At 37.3% G+C, this 18,064-nt stretch overlaps 3 protein-coding genes and 1 long non-coding RNA gene across 4 annotated transcripts; 3 read left to right on the top strand and 1 right to left on the bottom strand.

Annotated features, from left to right (window-relative positions):
* The first annotated feature begins 443 nt into the window (after positions 1–443).
* Positions 444–6,363, top strand: LOC119085402 (aldehyde dehydrogenase family 3 member A2-like). Its single transcript, XM_037195808.1, has 11 exons — positions 444–663; positions 3,619–3,775; positions 4,313–4,471; positions 4,538–4,583; positions 4,644–4,743; positions 4,895–5,058; positions 5,127–5,213; positions 5,306–5,544; positions 5,611–5,719; positions 5,786–5,901; positions 5,974–6,363. The coding sequence occupies exons 1-11, from the start codon at positions 643–645 to the stop codon at positions 6,279–6,281; spliced, it is 1,506 nt and encodes a 501-aa protein (XP_037051703.1). The 5' UTR covers positions 444–642; the 3' UTR covers positions 6,282–6,363.
* Positions 6,364–8,474: 2,111 nt separating this feature from the next.
* On the top strand, positions 8,475–12,790 carry LOC119085461. Its single transcript, XR_005089298.1, has 4 exons — positions 8,475–8,666; positions 8,746–8,860; positions 12,124–12,245; positions 12,300–12,790. It is a non-coding gene; the product is annotated as an uncharacterized LOC119085461 (long non-coding RNA).
* LOC119085430 lies at positions 9,723–11,246 on the top strand. The gene is made up of 2 exons (XM_037195845.1): positions 9,723–11,066; positions 11,126–11,246. Exon 1 carries the CDS (start codon positions 9,765–9,767, stop codon positions 10,761–10,763), a length of 999 nt encoding a protein of 332 aa, XP_037051740.1. The 5' UTR covers positions 9,723–9,764; the 3' UTR covers positions 10,764–11,066; positions 11,126–11,246.
* Positions 12,791–16,278: 3,488 nt separating the features above from the next.
* Positions 16,279–17,309, bottom strand: LOC119085444 (THO complex subunit 4A-like). Its single transcript, XM_037195863.1, has 4 exons — positions 17,136–17,309; positions 16,837–17,062; positions 16,608–16,766; positions 16,279–16,377 (listed from the first exon to the last, which is right to left on the bottom strand). The coding sequence occupies exons 1-4, from the start codon at positions 17,235–17,237 to the stop codon at positions 16,286–16,288; spliced, it is 579 nt and encodes a 192-aa protein (XP_037051758.1). The 5' UTR covers positions 17,238–17,309; the 3' UTR covers positions 16,279–16,285.
* Between the last annotated feature and the right edge of the window lie 755 nt (positions 17,310–18,064).

Raw genomic sequence — 18,064 nt, 5'->3', positions numbered from 1 at the left:
CGACTGATTTTAAGCGGTTTAGCCTGTAACCCTCACTTTGTTCGGTCCCTTAGTTTGTTTGCTAGAGAGTATGGTATTGGCTATACCAGCGAAATTGCCTAAAATCATAGCACTCTCAAACGCCGAAGCTGACAGTGCTATATGCCAAAATCAATCGTCCAAAATAGATCTCCTAAAAGATCAAGGAACCTAAACGTTCGGATGTGGAAATTTTAAATTTTCTGCGCAGTTTCCGTGACCCGAATCAAATGGCATCAAAACCTAATATTAACTTTCTGCTTCCGTTCGTATGGGGAGCATTTGGGTAAACATAAACAAAGCCATACATGTTATACTATACATGCATTATTAGCGTACTCATACACTCTCCATACGTGCACTGTATTCAAATAAACAAAACCAGCTGTTAAGTCTCTCTCATATTAACGTCACAGCTGTATTTTTAATCCATTTAGTTGCTTGTTAACAATCATCCTTTGTGTGTCGGCTCTGTGGTTCTGAAAAAAACGAGTTTTTGCTTTTTTTGTTTTTAGTCGGTGTGGTTTTTGATACTAAACTGCGTCATTTTGTAAAATAATTTCAATTTTCGTCTGAAGTCAGATTTGTACTTATTGAATTGAAAAGTGAAACAAAACAATTACAATGGCCGGTGATCACGAGAAGGTAAAGTTAAAGACATTGTGTAATGTTACCGGTTAGGGCGTAATCATAGAGATAGACTATCAGCGTAATTTAGTCATTATACTGAATGGATGTTGTACCGTTATCAGCCTTTAGTGGAACTTAATCGAAAGACGATCCAAATTTAAATTTACATTTTTATGAGTTCGAGTGATAGCAACAAGGCAACAGGCAATGTGTTGATAATAGGCATATTCACAAGATTCTTTTATGAATTCATTCTACCCAAAAAGATGTACTCTTTAAAACGTCATCAACCCATTGCATTGGTACACGAAAGCAGAGAAACTGGTTCCACTCAAAAAGACATTTTTTTTATCACAAACAAAAATCTGAATAAAAATTCGGCATTTTTCGCTTCTTAATTACAAACAATGTAAACAAACTGAATGTGTTGTTACACAAATTTACTCGGGCCAACAGTTTACCTATCCATCCGTAAAAGCTTTCATATTTTAATGTTTCGTTGAGTTGATCATTATTTTTGGAAAGGTCTGCACTCTGCACTTGAGGTCGTCTATATTTTAAGAAATTTTGTAATTGTTGTATGGCAAACAGTTTATATTAGGGTGTAGCGGTTTTTACAAAATGTTTTAGTTCGTTTAAGGCTCAGCCGGAAATCCACTCAGCTGGTCCAACTGATCATTTTATGAAAGAAAAAAAAAAATTTAAACTTTAATTTTGTGCTGCCGCCAGATCGATTTTCGAAAATTTCGTCGTTTTCGGTCCACGTCACATATATATCGATTTTTTACGGTGGGCTCAGTGTACATAAAAAGTTAAGTCAACATGGTAATCTAATCTCCAGGCTTCACAGATTATTTTATAAAAATGATCAAGTCTAAAATAGTTATTTATCTACCAAGGTAGGTATGAAGGTATTTTTTCGCACTAGATGTACCAAAAACACAACTTTTTGTCAGGAAAATATAAATTTTAGGTGTCCCAAATCAAATCAGATGTTGTATTTGACTCAACGCGGTCCATTTAGCATATTTAAAGTTTAATTTACATTTTTGCACATTTTCATCAAATTTTGTGGCGAGATTAAAGTCTCAAAATCACCATCGGGGAACTTTGACAATCAGTCATCAGGGCCTATTTTTGCGAACTTTTTAAGGAACTTTTAAGAACTTTAGAAACTTCAGGAATTTTATGAACTTTTGAGAACTTTTTAAGAACTTTTTGAGTATTGGGTCATCAGTACCAATTTTGGAGAAATTAGTTCTTAAAGTTCCTAAAAGTTTTTAAAGTTCGGAAAAGTTCTTAAAGTTCCGAAAAGTTCTCAAATTAGTGGTAGAATTCGAGACGCGTTTGTTCTTCTTGCGAGACATACTGGCGGCTACGAGTTAAAGTTAGAAAATATTGTCAATTATAAGTTCCCTATGCAATGATGTGATCATTTTACTTTTTCTTAGAAGAGATTTGCACCTCTTTACGATTTATAACGCTGAACTGAAATTCAAATCGACAATTGAATCCTTGTGCCTGTGCCACACAATATGAGTGATGTACATACCATCTTAAGAGTTATGTAAATCAGATTAAGAAAATATAATAAATTAATCTTAAGAGTCAATTCGCGAAATTTTCGACCGGTTTATATGGAATCAGGATTGACTCCATATAAACCAGTCGAAGATTTCGCGAATAAGTCTCTTAAAAGTTTTTCATACGATTTGAACGAAATATAGGCAATATATAATTTGTACGAATTTGTAGGTTTGTTGCATGGGTTTACGATTTCGATCCAAAAATTTGAGAACTTTTAGGAACTTTTAAGAATTTTAAGAACTTTAAGAACTTTTTGGAACTTTAAGAACTTAGGAACTTTTCGGAACTTTAAGAACTAAGTTTCAAAAGTAGGCCCTGTCAGTCATAAACTCAAAAATAGCTATTTTAGACTTGATCATTTTTATAAAATAATCTGTGAAGCCTGGAGATTAGATTACCATGTTGACTCAACTTTTTATGTACACTGAGCCCACCGTAAAAAATCGATATATGTTACGTGGACCGAAAACGACGAAATTTTTGAAAATCGATCTGGCGGCAGCGCAAAATTAAAAATTGTAAATTTTTTTTCTTCCATAAAATGATCAGATGGACCAGCTGAGTGGATTTCCGGCTGAGCCTTAAAAAAGACATTTTGTAAAAACCGCTACACCCTAGTTTATATTGAAAAAACGCGTTCGGTTGAATAACGGCAGTATACCGTTTTTGTTGATGTCTACGGAGAACAGGGCAACAAGAATCTAAAGTAATGACAATGACTAACAGTGGTCCCACGAAATTTACATTTCCAATTTCCAATTTTTCACTAAGAACATTTTGTAACTAAAATTTCAATTATTTTGGAAATTCATTGCTTCAAGCTTGGAAAGAATGCACACTCTTATATTATGCTTGATTTCCGCCTACCAAAAAAGGACTCCATGTGAGAGACAAAATTGAATTTTTTCCAATTTTTGCTTTGTATATTTGACAGCTTGCTCTCTCGGCTCTCTCACGGAGTACTTTTTGTAGAGTAAAAACCATACTGGAAAATAAAGTGTGTAGTAGAAGTGCATCACGACAATACACTCCAAAACAGGCACAAGAACAAGAACAGATTTAAAATAAGGGGCCTACTGGACGCAAGAGTCTCAATTTTTCCTATAAATTTAGTTTTTTATGTTGGTAGAAGACCACTGCGGGGACCAAAATAATATGCTTTTTGACCGTTAAAAAATCTGTTCTTGTGCTCGTTCTTGGAGTGCGTTGATCACGAGCAATGTTTGTTTTATTTCGACAAAAAATTGAAAAACTTTGCACATTTCGTAAAAATTTCGATTTTTTCGGGCAATTTCGCACAAAATTTCGATCTAGAACCAAAACCCTATTCACAGCCACCAAAGAAGCTTTGGTTGTTATATTCTTTCTTGTTATCGGTTTCAGGTACTTACCACTATCCGAAATGGTTTTCAGAGTGGCAAAACGTTGCCGCTATCGTTTCGCATTGAGCAGCTTAAAAGTTTGCACCGGATGTTCGTTGAGTCGAAGGACGAAATTTTGGAAGCTTTGAGAAAGGATATGAAGAAAGCTCGGCTGGAAGGTCAGTTGAACATTTTTAATCACAATCGATCACAGTATTTATAAGATGCCGAGTCAAGACAACATATCTAGCGCTCACTTTGACGTTAGTGTTGTTAATCCAAGTAGAGTCATCATATAGGTTTTATGTCCCTTTCCATTTGTTGAACATTGAAACGCGCTCCTTTCAAAATTTAGAACGTCTTCTAAGCTAAACTCAAGGAAGACGGTAATGACTAGTTTTAATGAACTCGTGTACCGAGTATTGAATACGCCTAAATAAGGGATAATGATTGGAACAGAATTTTGCTGTTGGTTTGCTTGGCGACCTCACCTTTTACGGCCAATAACAAGTTCAGTCTAGACCGCCTGATTTCGAGCCTGATTTAATGTGAATTCCGAACCACGCCTCTAAGTATGCGGGCTAGACATATGCACACAAATTCATCATATTAAGTCGAAGTTTGTTTGCCAGAGAGAGTATTGACCCGGGTCATTTTGGTGAAAAATTGCCATAATCAAAAGCTTTGAAGTTTGAACATTTATTCCCTTTTCGCAGCTACTCTCTACGAAATTGAAATTGTTCAGAATGAATGCTCTGGTCTGATCAGAAATCTGACGGATTTAGCCAAAAATACTCCATTGCCCATGAACATGCTGGCAATATTGGATAATGGATACATTAAGAAGGAACCATACGGAGTCGTTCTCATTTTGGGTAATGTGATTCATTCTTTCCCTTGCTGCTTATAGACGATGAGAATTAACGATCTGATTGTTACAGGAGCATGGAACTATCCGTTTTTGTTGACGCTGCAACCAATGGCCGGGTAGGTCTTAAAACAGTTTTGAAATTTTTGATTTTTTTTTCTTGTAATTTTATGTTTCAGAGCTATTGCAGCCGGTAATTGTGTGATTGTGAAACCATCCGAATTATCTTCACACTCAGCTGCCACCATGGCTCGTCTCATACCAAAATACTTAGACCCGGTGAGTTCTATGATCGGTATTTCTTTTTCAGACTAAAGCACAGCCCTGCTTTTTGCATTGACACTGAATTAACAAGTGTCAAATGGAGCGGTGCTGTGACTGAACCAATAAACTAAACGAAACTTCGATTCTAATTTATACCTGCTCTTAGGAGTGCTATCACGTTGTTCTGGGTGACGTTGATGCTACGAAAAGTCTGTTGAAGAATAGATTCGACTATATTTTTTGCACCGGATCGCCAACGGTGGGTAGAAGCGTTATGGCCGCAGCAGCGCCAAATTTGACTCCGGTCACACTGGAGCTCGGTGGAAAGAGGTAAATTGCGTTGAAATATTGGATCCATTGGACAGAATGTGTTCAAGCGAACCGTTGCGCCTTTACAGTCCTTGCTACATCGATGAGAGTGCTGACTTTTTCATCGCATCGAAGCGAATTCTCTGGGGAAAGTTCATGAATCTTGGGCAAACGTGGTAGGTTTTCTTGGCTCTTGCAGCAAGTGCAAAAATATTGATTTGTGATTTGGTGCACTAAACTTTTCATTTCTTTCCGATCGCAATATTAGCATCGCACCCGATTACATCCTCTGTTCGAAGAAGGCCGAAAAGGCTTTTCTCGATGTCGCGCACAAGGTCATGGAAGAGTGGTACGGTGAAAAATTGCAAGAGAATCCGGATATGCCACGAATTGTCAATGCTAGGCATTTCAACCGTTTGCAAGGTCTGTTGGAGTCTACGAAAGGAACGTTGGTCTTCGGCGGTAAATATGACTCCGATGACCTTTGGATTGAACCGACAATTATTGGTAAATCACAGTCGTTGAGAGTTTCGGTTAAAAACATCGATTCGAATCATTTTTATTAATTTCCAGCCGATGTCACGGAGAGAGACTCATTGATGCAAGAAGAAATATTCGGCCCGATCTTACCCATTGTGTCCGTAAAATCGGTGGACGATGCAATTGAATTTATCAACAAAAAGTAGGAACGACGACCTTGTCTCATCGCGAGAATACAAATGAATTAAATCGAAATTTCTTCCATTAGACCGAAACCTTTGGCACTGTACACGTTCGCCAAGGACGACAAAGTGAACAAAAGAATTATTGCGAAAACCACTTCTGGTGGAGTGTGCGTCAACGACGTAACCTGGCACTCAGCCTGTAAGTCTAACGTTTTAAAATTCGAATTCTTGATCGCAATTTACCAAAAGCTCGTTGTTTCGTCATCAACAGGGCAAGGATTACCATTCGGTGGTGTCGGTGATAGCGGCATGGGAGCGTACCATGCGGAATTTTCGTTCGATACATTCTCGCATAACCGATCGGTGTTGGTCAGATCGTTCAGTGCGCTGAGCGAGAAACTGGGCGAGGCTCGCTATCCGCCGTATACCAACAGTAAAATCCGCATTTTCCAGTTCATTTTGGGCAATTTTCACAAATTTAACGTTAAGTGGGGACGGATATTTTCGCATTTTTTTGCTGCGGCTCTAGGAGCTGCTACGGTGTTGGCATTTTTTTACTTAAGTAAGATCCGCAACTAAGTTCCAACATTTATTCTATCGCTTACCATTATTGTCTTTGTCTTCTAAAATTCGAAATACATTTTTACTCTCATAATACGAATGTGTTTGGATGTTACCGGTGTTCTTCCTGAGATTGCCAAGATTTTTCAGTGGATAGGGGAACTACCATCAATTTCGCTGTACCATTTTTGCGATTTTTTAAAAATATTTTTGATATTTTACAATCCAACACGTCCAATCGTATCCGGGTTAATGGTCGATTGCTGTGTGACAACCACTCGGATAAACAACGATTTCGGATTCAACTTCTCCTTCCACCTTTAGACTGTATGCTTTTCATATTGTACGACACGAGGTACGACATTTGAGAAGACGCTTCACTGATCAACAACTTATGAATACAACCATAGCGCAAACGGAAACAACATCCCAACATAGAACACTAATTGCGGCTAAATCGTGCATCCAACCTATCCAAATCGATAGAGGGATAAGTGCGGTACAAAAAGTACATGCGGTGAACCAACATCAATTGGAACACTAGGATAGTAACGTCGACGAATTTGAAGTATGTGTTGTATTTATACATACGGGACTCTTCTTACGGTCTTTTGTCGTTCGTTTCGGTATTGGTAATAATTTGTCATCAAACTGCGTCATCTGAGTGGAAGCAAAATTAGCAGAGCAACACTGATAAAAAATTTAACGTGCTGGACGTGTAGCATACGTAGTGGACGTGTAAAATGGCTGGTACACAGTTATTTTTGGAATGTACTTCGGGTATGTTAGTTCACTAGTGGTGCGAATGTAAACGTCCCATATGTATGCTTTCGTATCCGCGCCTTTGTATCACAATCATCAACTCGTCAAAATAAACATTTGGACATAGGCGGATATCATTTTTTATGCATCTAGTTCCCGTCAGTCATCAGTGGAACGGGACAGAATTGTTACTACTCATGTCTGTGAGGTATCATTAGAAAGCTGAGACAGAAAGCTGAGACAGAAAGCTGAGCGGAAAAAATTTTTGAAAGTGTTTTTGGAGTCTAGGGTTCAATTCCTCAATGAAAGTAAATAGATAGGTATGGCCAAACGTTCAAATTTGTTCTAGCCGGAGCACATACGGATTTGCATGGCGCCACCTCAAACGAACTCATTTCTAGTGCAAATTTCCACTAGAAATGAGTTCGTTTGAGGTGGCGCCATGCAAATCCGTATGTGCTCCGGCTTGTATGGACTGGCCATACCTACTTATCTACTTTCATTGCAATTCCTGTCTAGGCACATAAAAGTGACTTCACTAAAAAATCCGTCCGATTTTGGTAGGCTGTTTTTCTAAAGAATCCTTCAGTGTCCTTTCACAAAAACTTTTTTTATTTAAGTTTTTTAGTTTTTGACATACATTTACATAGTTTAACAAAAACTGTTCTGGTGCTTCATATGTGGTATTTCCGTGTTCTGGTCTAATGTTTAAATAAAGTTCGTTCGATGAACTGATGTCGTTTGCATGTAGTTTCGTTATACATTGTTGTTTATTCTATGTAATTGAATAGCAAATGATCTGCGATATAGTTTTACACGGGTTATAAATATAGTGAACACAGAGCAGATATGGAATTTGTCATTTTCCTGTGATCTCCAGGAATATCAAAAATTAGCACAAATAGTTTTAAACGACTACCTTAACCAACGTCTGCAAAATCTTTCGAAGGGTTTCTATATGGATTAGAATCATAGAAAGGAATATCAGTGTTGCTCGTTAACTATCGAGAATCTTAAAAAAATAATTCTTTCATGTCCTTCACCACCCATTCACCTATAATAATGCACTCTAAGCAATACCTCTAAGCTACCAACGACAACGGTTTTCTTACAAAAAATTAACAATTGAGAAACTATTACGAATTTGTGCTCTCCAACCAACTTTTAAGAAGAGAAAAATTTTCTCATCCGAAAAATACCATATTTTTGCATCGCTCCTACGTTCAACATATAATAAGAATATTCTCTCAAAAGTTTAACAACAGGCACTGACACATATTGTCGTGAAGAACGGTTCTTATAAAAATGTTTGTTATGTTTCTCTTTTCTTATCTGTTTCGGGGAAAGGCATCATTATACTAACACGCATCTTAATGATGAGAGCAGTGAGATCATTTTAAATGAAATGAGCACGATCATGATCATCTCAACTTCTTTTAGCTCGTCCTTCAAGTGGCTCTCATCAGAAAGTCTATCAGACACCCGAATAAGTACAATCTGTCATACAATTCTTTTTCTTCTTTTCGAAAAGAATTTGCTTGAGTCACTTCTTTACGTAAACATTTTTATAACATTTAACAAGAACAAACGAAAGGTATGAATTGGCTAAAAGTTTATCGCTTCGTTATAATCACAGATTCGGTAAGTTGATTACTCAAATTAAAAATCTGGTGAAACAAAGGAAATATGGAACATTTATAATTATGAGTCTGAGTCTTAGGTCGTTTCGGTATTGAAATTAGCGCTTTTCGTCTATTTAATCATTATTGGAATACAATGGAAACAGGCATTCGATAAAACCGAAAAATACGACTCATCATATGTGACGGAATTACGTGAGTAATACATCAGCTGGTTGTGTACTGGCGTTAGTGTATGATTAGAACAACAAGGGAAGGAATTTGATATTTCGTATCCAGATGAGTAAAAGTGTGAGAGGGCTTTAGCCCGAGGTACTTTTACTCATTTGGATACGAAATATCAAATTATTTCCCGTGTGTAGTATGACGCTTTCCTTTACGAAGGAAGAAGAGACTTTTCCCTAGGGACGGAAAGTCCATTTTCCCTCCCTAGTAAAGGAAATTAAATTTCTAAATTTCTGAGTTTGTGCGACTTGTGGACATCTAGAAATTTCTGTAAAAAAAGTGAAAGTTTTCAGTCTTTTTTCGGTTGAATAATAAGACTCTATTTATTAATAAAATTGTTGTATACTTTGTCAACAAGACTCTATTTGGTGAACTGGTGAAATTTCTGTAAGAAAAATGCATGTTTTCGGTTTTTGATCACATCCGACTAGCGACACAAGCTTCGATGAATTTTTTGAAAAGGTTTTTTGATACTAGGGTCATGACCAACATCGGGGACGATAGAGAAATCAAAATTGGTGACACTGTCATTGAACGAGTCGACAGCTATGTATATCTAGGACATAAACTGAAGTTATTGTAAATCGATGAGCGTATTTTAAATATTTGTAGAGAAAATCGGTATCGCTCAATTTGTTCCAAAATCAATTTATTTTTGCCAAATTAATTTCGACATCAAATAGATGCCATCATCAGTGGCTGAAAACATTAATTTCATGAGGACCTAATCATAATACAACATATAGCAACACACATACCACGAATGTTTATATAATAAGTTTAGACACGCATTAAAAAGTGTGCTTCGTCATATGCGACTCCAATGCTAAACTAAAATTCTGGGAAATTCTATCGTCAAGTGTTTGGTTCTCCAATGGGATCACCTGCCAGCCCAGTTTTCGCAGATTTAGTCATGGAGATTTTAGAAGATGATGTTATTCGAAAGCTGAAATTCAAATTACCTTTCTACTGGCGGTTTGTTGATGACATCATAACAGCTGTTCCGGCAGACAAAGTTAATGAGACTAAAGCTGAATTTAACAGATATAATGAACACATCCAATTCACCGTTGAAGAAGAACAGGATTGTAGAATATCCTTCTTAGAAGTGTTATGCATACGTGATGGCCGCAGCATTAAAACTGATTGGTATCATAAAGACACATGGTCTGGCCGGTATCTTAATTTCAAGTCGCACTTACCTTCGTCCTACAAACGCAACACCGTTACACTTTTGACGCAAAAGATTTTCCTCCTTTCCGAACCTGAATTTCACAACAAAAATTTGGATTTGTTAAGAGAAACCCTCAGAAAAAATCTTTACCCAATTGGATTAGTTGAGAGTTTAATGAAAGTGACCAAAGAAAAGTTTGACAAGAATGAAAAAGCGCTACCGAAAGAAAAACTTCCTATAGTTGCAGTACCTTATGTTAAAGGGTTGTTTGAAAAGCTGAAGAACATATGCAAGAATGACGTTATGCTGATTGGTAAAGGAGACAACACCCTAAAGAAGTCAGTTTTCAGTAAATTGAAAGATCCGACACCGAAGATGAAACAGTCACATGTTGTCTATTCGATTCCATGTAGTTGTGGATGTAAATATGTTGGCCAGACTTTACAGTATTTGAAGTCTAGAACTGGTCAGCATAAATATAACATAGGCATCAGTAACAATGAACATAGCGCATTATGTGATCATGCAATTTCTACTGGTCACACGCCGCTATGGGAAGATGTTAAAATTGTCTATCGAGAAAGTAATCAAAAGAAGAGAGACATTCTAGAAATGATTGCGATAAAAAAGACACCGAATTGTCTCAACAAACAGACTGATTGCATATTCTTGCCGTCGTCGTACAGTAACATTATCTGAAATTCTGGTGAAATTTGCACTGTGTGCTGTTGCTTTGTTACACGAATTTGTGTGTTTTTTACGATTAGTTAGATACACTCAGTCTAGTTGAATGTCTGTTGTTACAGACTTCTTTCATTGATTAATTTAAAGATTTTTGATGTTTGTGACTACCAATGTTTAAGTTTTTAGTAAGTTGACCGGTATTAGTTTGCTAAGTTGTTATTCTAATGTGAAATTATGTATTTTAGTTTAGCATTGGAGTCGCATATGACGAAGCACACTTTTTAATGCGTGTCTAAACTTATTATATAAACATTCGTGGTATGTGTGTTGCTATATGTTGTATTATGATTAGGTCCTCATGAAATTAATGTTTTCAGCCACTGATGATGGCATCTATTTGATGTCGAAATTAATTTGGCAAAAATAAATTGATTTTGGAACAAATTGAGCGATACCGATTTTCTCTACAAATAAACTGAAGTTAGGTCTGGACAACCAAACTGCAGAAATAAGACGTAGGATTGGTCTTGCATGGGCAGCGTTCGGAAAACTCAGACTAATTTTCAAAAGCAAAATGAATAATAGTCTAAAACGCAAAGTTTTCGACACTTGTGTCCTTCCAGTGCTCACTTATGGAGCGGAAACGTTAACTTTAACAAAAGCATCCGAAGATAAATTGAGAGTGACACAAAGAGCCATGGAACGGAGTATGCTTGGAATAACACTCAGAGACAGAATGACGAATCAATGGATTCGACAACAAACCAGGGTCGTTGATGTCATGGAAAGAATAGCATCTCTGAAATGGAGCTGGGCGGGACATATTGCAAGAAGGACAGACGAACGTTGGACCAAAAAGATCATGAACTGGCGACCATATAAAAGACGAGCTATAGGTAGACCACCAGAGAGATGGACAAACGGAATTAAGAATATTGCAGGTACAAACTGGCAGCAAATGGCAATGGATCGTACGAAATGGAAAGAAGTTGGAGAGGCCTACATCCAGCAGTGGATAGAAACAGGCTGAAAAAGAAGAAGAAGAAGAAGGGTCTTATACCTTTCTGGGCACATATAAAAAATTCGGCTGGAAAATTCGTCCGATTTCTTGGTCGGCTGTTTTTCAAAAGAATTCCTCTAACCAAGGCAGTCTCTAGCAATATCACACCAATTGTTAACAAAATTAGGAGGCCAAACAGGAGGCCAATTAGGAGACAGTGTCCGCTTGTAAATTTCATTACACTGCGTTCATACACTTCTAAAATAATGAAATTTAGAAGCGAACACTGTACGATTTTTGGCCTCCGAATTTTGTAAACAATTGGTGTGATATTGCTAGAGAGCTGCCTTGCCCTAACACTATGCTTCCTTATAGTTATAGTGTCGCATTTCATGGCAACAACGCTTCTGCTGATCTTAATTTTGCTCAGATTGATGACAAATTATAACCAATATCGATATGACCACCAAGGAAGCCATAAAACGGATGCAAGAAGGGTGAGAATAGTCTTGTATGTTTATTTTAGAGTTGACGAGATTTTCTTCAATCAGTGTTTTAAAGTTTGCTGTTATGGTTTCGGTTGGTTCATTTTGAACATTTTAAGTATCGCATTCTTCATTATATCGATTCGGATACGAAGGTCGACTTCGAAGTGGATAAACGAAGGAGTTTCAATGAGCTTTCTATGCTGGGATGTCATCATCCTTTGCATTATGGTCATATTTAAGTCCTTGATGAGTAAAATAACCTACCCACATGTCGTACAGTATGAGAAGCAACATTCACCAACGGAAGAAATTAGTGCGTGCGAGAACACAAAATTCAATTCAGATTGTCGCAGTAACTCCAGGCTGTCAATTATTCGAGATAAATCAACAGATTTGGCTTAACAATAGAAAGAAATGCGAAATTTTGTGTTTGTTTGAATGAAACGAACTGAAAAAGTGCCGGAGAGTGTCCCGAAATGGTCGTTCTCTTACACAGTTACAAATCACAATACATTTTGAAAATCGATGAATAAATTACAAAAATACTTACTCGATATAGATGTTTATATACAACCGCGCTAAAGTGTGTGAGGCTCCATAGCACTGTGAGAGTGCTATGGAGGCTCACAATGTTGTACCTATCACAAAACAGATGGCCCAGGTCTTATGCATTTCTTTGCTTTTAATAAAGAGATGGCGTTGTATCGGACTTTCGTGATAGCTGTACTATCCAAGATGCTTAATTTACTAATAACGTTCGATCGTTCGATTATTGCCATCCTTATTTAAAATAGACACTGTATGGATAGACAAGGTCGCAACGTATAGCATCAGCACCTTCTCTGCGTTAGCGAGGATATTCGTACAGTATATTTTGGCGATTTGCAAGGAAGAGTGTAACTCGTACTAGTCGAAGTGTCATATTTCACACAGAAAGTACACTGCCACACTGCCTTCTTCACGTAGAATGGAGTACCACCTGGATATTTTGAAAAATCGTGATTCATATTTTACACAGTAACCGTTTCTCATAGCCCTAAATTCTCCAAATGCTATTAGATAACAAATTTCCACTCCTCTGAGTACACCAAAATACTACGTCTTTGTCAGAGTCAGAGGAAAAGAAAGATGAGGGCGCTCTAACAAAAGAGTGCAATTAATTTATGAATGTCCACTTACTCTCGTAGACCATTGATAAGACCATCTCAAGTTATCATAGACGTTGGATGACTTAATAAACTCCAACGTAAAATAAAATAATTTTATTTAAAAATCTCACTACATTTCGGACTAGAAATGAATAACTAACCGCACTGGCACTAAAAACATAATCCCTTTACACTTGAACGACTACAACACTCTAACTAAGAAAAGGACAAGAGTCACAATCGACAAACGCAAATAATTGTTTACTTGAAGTGTACGCCGTGCATTTGAGGCTTGAAGCATAGTCCAAGAGCGTCCCGGCGTATTAACTTCGATTTGGTCTACACAACCTTTTCCTTCCTGTGCACACTGTCCAACGATATACAGAGTGGTTCCGTTCACTCCACCGAATTCTAGATTCGTTGGCATGGGAAAGTTTAGTGCAATTTTACCAATTAGTGCTCCCTGTGGTGAAAAAACAGCCACATGATTAGCGGTATGACGCGTTACAAACAAATTCCCATTGATGTCCGTTTTCATGCCGTCGATATCGAATTCAGTAGTCTGATCGATCGAACTGAAATCAGCAAATAATTTTTTGTCTGAAATCGTCCCCTCTTCAATGTTTGTGTTGTATCTCCAGATCTTTTGGACAATGGGAAGTCCAGCTCGATTATAGGATTCAGACACATACAAATGTCGTTCGTCAGGGCTCAATTCTATGCCATTTGTGCGGCCTAACAAATCCAATCGTTTAGCCGTACCATCTGGAAGACAAGACCATATATCCCCATCGGTATCATCGGTGTCGGCTATCCAATTCATTCCCGAAGTGAAAACCGTCCCTGTCTTCGACACCGTAAGATCATTCGGCTGTATCATAGTCGCATCGCTGCAATAATTTGTGCTGTTTGTGACGACATATCCATCGTCTACAGTCAACTTTAAAACACGATGATTAGCAACGTCTGCCACTAAAGCTGTGACAGAATTTAAGAATCGTATGCCGTTGAAGAATGAATTCGTATTGATGTCACTATAAAAGAGTCGCTGCTGAGGAAAAACTTGACCAAGCTGGTATGTCGATTCGCTGGTACCGTAGTTCACAGCAAACATATCACCTTTGGCATTTACGCTCGCTCCCTCGATAGTTGGACCGAATTGAGACGAGTCGTATGTGACGTAAGGAGTTGCTGATAGCTCAAAACAAGATTCATCGTTCGATGGAACTAAGTCACAAGCACAAGATAGCTTTATAAAAGATGTAGTAAACGAAAGGAGAATAATAGCTGCTATGTGTTGGTAGTGATTGACTGCCATCGTAAGTACAATTTGACCGGATCGACCGCTTTTGATGGACTGAATCATGAATTAGAAAAGTGTTGGAACATTTTGAGATATGGAATATTGAATTGAACATGTTATCTGATAAAATGATAATTGAATGAGTAGGTAAGTTATTACAGATATGAGCAGATCGAGTCACGAAACGAAGCATTCGATTACACCAATCTAGTTGTAAATTAATGTTGCGATAATTCACAAATTAAAAAGTTACTGAGAATGAAACGCTTGTTCGGATAAATTTGTTTATTGGATCCAAAACAAGCAAAACAACATCTAGAAGTTGAACTCTTCTTGTGATACCAGCAACACAAAGTCATAATATATTGAGAAATTATTAACTTGAGAAAAGCTCTTATAGAACATACCTTAATCTTGCACATTTAAGTGCGTTCCTTTCAATATACGGTTTGGAAGGGCACGAAAGTTTAAACAATTTTCTGTTTCCGATTGTAAAATTAAGATTCGGAATAGGTCAGGTCCTAAAACCTCATCGCAGGCCAAATTAACCTAGATGGGTGCTGAGAAAATCGAATAAAAAAAGCTGTGCAATAGGTTGCTTCCGTGCAAAATGCAAAAATTTCACACTCGCTACGCTCGCGACTATCCCATTAATCAATGAATTTCAATATCCTAGAGCTGTGAAATCGATAATCAAGCTTTGCCTGTTTGTTGGGTTTAGGAACAGAGTCCGAACAGAATTAACTTAACACCTGACTCTGCCTGAAAAAGAAAAATCTCATCTGATCTAACCGGTTTTTATGATCTTTCATTGAAAATTCGATTTCAATTTTTTCACGAATTCAAATCAGGTTAAAGGTCAAATCAGGATTCAGGTAAGTTTTTGAACTGACAAAATTCAGGTCAGATCAGTTCTGATTTCAGGTTGAGATCAAACGATACTTGACCTGTTCCATTCCTTACAAAAAAAATGAACGTTTAGGATAGATGCATTGCGAACTAGCCACTGTCGCATTTTAATCGATAGAGTGGTCGAGCGAGTGGTAAGTCTCTGCATTTCTAAATTGCATTTTCATTAGCGGGATACCGCGTCTCATAAATTGTTGGATCGGATTCCGACCGGTTAGGTTTTTGTTTATAGCTTGAAGTTGAACATAATGTGAAAACTATTTTTTCAGAATTATTTCGATGAGCTGAGAGTTGCCTTATTTAAACATGTGTCAGAAGCATATTGTTGTCCTCTTAATGCTTTTCGCTTTTGACACAGCTTCTCGCTGCAGTACGCAGAGCTAAATATTAGCCTCTTCACCCTTGAAATTATATCACCCCCAAACCTCATCGAAGACTTGACCGAAGATAATATAAAACATTCGCGAACTTTGAACGCCGTTCAGCATTCAATTTTGTTTGCTTAATTTAAGACAAAGGCTTCTCTATGCATTGGCAAAATATTTTTATTTTTAAGTTTCTTATAGCTAAAGGCACATCACAACTATTATGGTTGGAGTAAAAACACCTTCATTTAAAAAAAATTGATTCTTAAACAAGTGACGCTGCTACATTTGCTCACATTATCTTGAACTTATGAACAGTAATTTCTACTTATTTATTTGCAGATATGCGAAATGATCTACCACATTTTGAACATCCATCATGTGAGATCGCGAGGTAACATCGTTTGTCTGAATGTCTGGAAAAACAATGAGAGAGAAAATATTGTCAATCGATAAGAAAAGACCAAAGGAAAAAGAGTGACATTTTAACTGGAAACAACAACTGATACTGAGACAGAACCTACCCTAATTTTAAACTCATAGTCCTAAACATGAAGGTGGTCTTTGTGGTAACAACGGTCATCATTGAATGGTTATACATTGAAAAAACAAAACATATTCGCGTGCCCCATTGTCCCATACATACCGTTCGAAATGCTATTCTTGTAGCGAACCGGCACCGATGTTTCACTGGAACTGTGCATCAGTTCCATTTTCAAGACTTTATTGTCTAGGCAACATCCATTATATCGATGCATTGCTTCCACTGCATCCACGTTTCGTTCGAACACTATAATGGCTGTCCCTGAAAAATCAACGCACCAATCGTATGTCGATTCCCGATTCGAAGAAACGGTGTACAGCTGGATAAATACCTTCCGACCGTCCATATCTGTCACAAGCTAGGCGTACGTCTTGCAAGTTTCCAATCAACGAGAACAAATCGTACAGATCTTCCTTTGAGACTTTTCGTTCCAAGTTGGACAAATTGATTTGTGCTGATCGATGATTTTCACGCCGTCGCGATTGTCGTTCATCAGCTCTGAACGATTCTTCGTATGGTTCGAACATGTCATGCTGCCAGGTTTCGTTAATGTCAGGCTGAAATTGGCCAATTGATTCGAGTCGTGAACTTTGTCTTTTCAAATTTTTCGTTTTAATTATTTACTTTTACCTTGGGCTTGGGTTTGTTCTTGGAGAAAAGTAATTTAAACCTTGAGCCTTGTGCCATCTTGTTAAACAAAATGTTTCGGCGTCTGTTGACGTCAGATTGCATTCAGAGCAAAAATTTCTTTTCAATGACAATTATATGAGTACCCTAAATCTGCATCCAAATATCTCACTGAAAGCTGATACAAATGTTTCCACTGCTAATATAGTGGTCATTTATGCAAACTGAATTGTCGGAAACAGGAGGTGCGGGAAAATTGATGAAAATTCAATTGTGAATATTATAACATTAAGTCTAATTGGTAGTGTAATATACACAATGAGAGTTAAAAGTTATCTAATCATTTGACGAAGCATTCTTAGAGCTTCTGAATGCGCACAAAAGTCTAGTGACTTTGGGACATTTCAAATCTTTTTTAACTGTTGCAAAGTTGAAGGTGCTTGAGGAGGCGATAGTTCCTTTGTAAATGTTAGAAAAAAATTTAAGTTTGCTTTTATTTGCACAAAATCACGAGTTACTATTTAACTCGTCAAACATTAAAAACTCTTTAAAATCTAATTTCCCGTAAATTCCCGGTTAATATATTCATGGGTCGTACGCGTCGGAAGCATTAGTGCAGGTCTTCACAGCGAGAAGTTAAATTCTCGGGTCATTAGTAATCAGGAATCGATATGTAATGAAGACGTTTTGATTGAGTCATACGAGACCCTAATTTTTGACAGACGGCTATATCAGACGAGTATCAGGAGGGTATTTGGCTTTATATAGTAAAAACTATAGAAGGAAATGTTTCAATTTCAAGTCGATTGGAGTAACTCTGAAAAAAAAAAATGATTATACGCTTCATACGCTTCATTTCCCCGAATAAGTGATAAGTGGCTGTTCAAATAGTACAAGGTGCAGAAGGTAGTTAGTCGAAAATTTTATTTTAA

Source organism: Bradysia coprophila, unplaced genomic scaffold, assembly GCF_014529535.1.
Source record: "Bradysia coprophila strain Holo2 unplaced genomic scaffold, BU_Bcop_v1 contig_94, whole genome shotgun sequence".
Classification (NCBI taxonomy): Eukaryota; Metazoa; Arthropoda; class Insecta; order Diptera; family Sciaridae; genus Bradysia; species Bradysia coprophila.
This window is presented reverse-complemented; position numbering and strand designations above follow the sequence as displayed.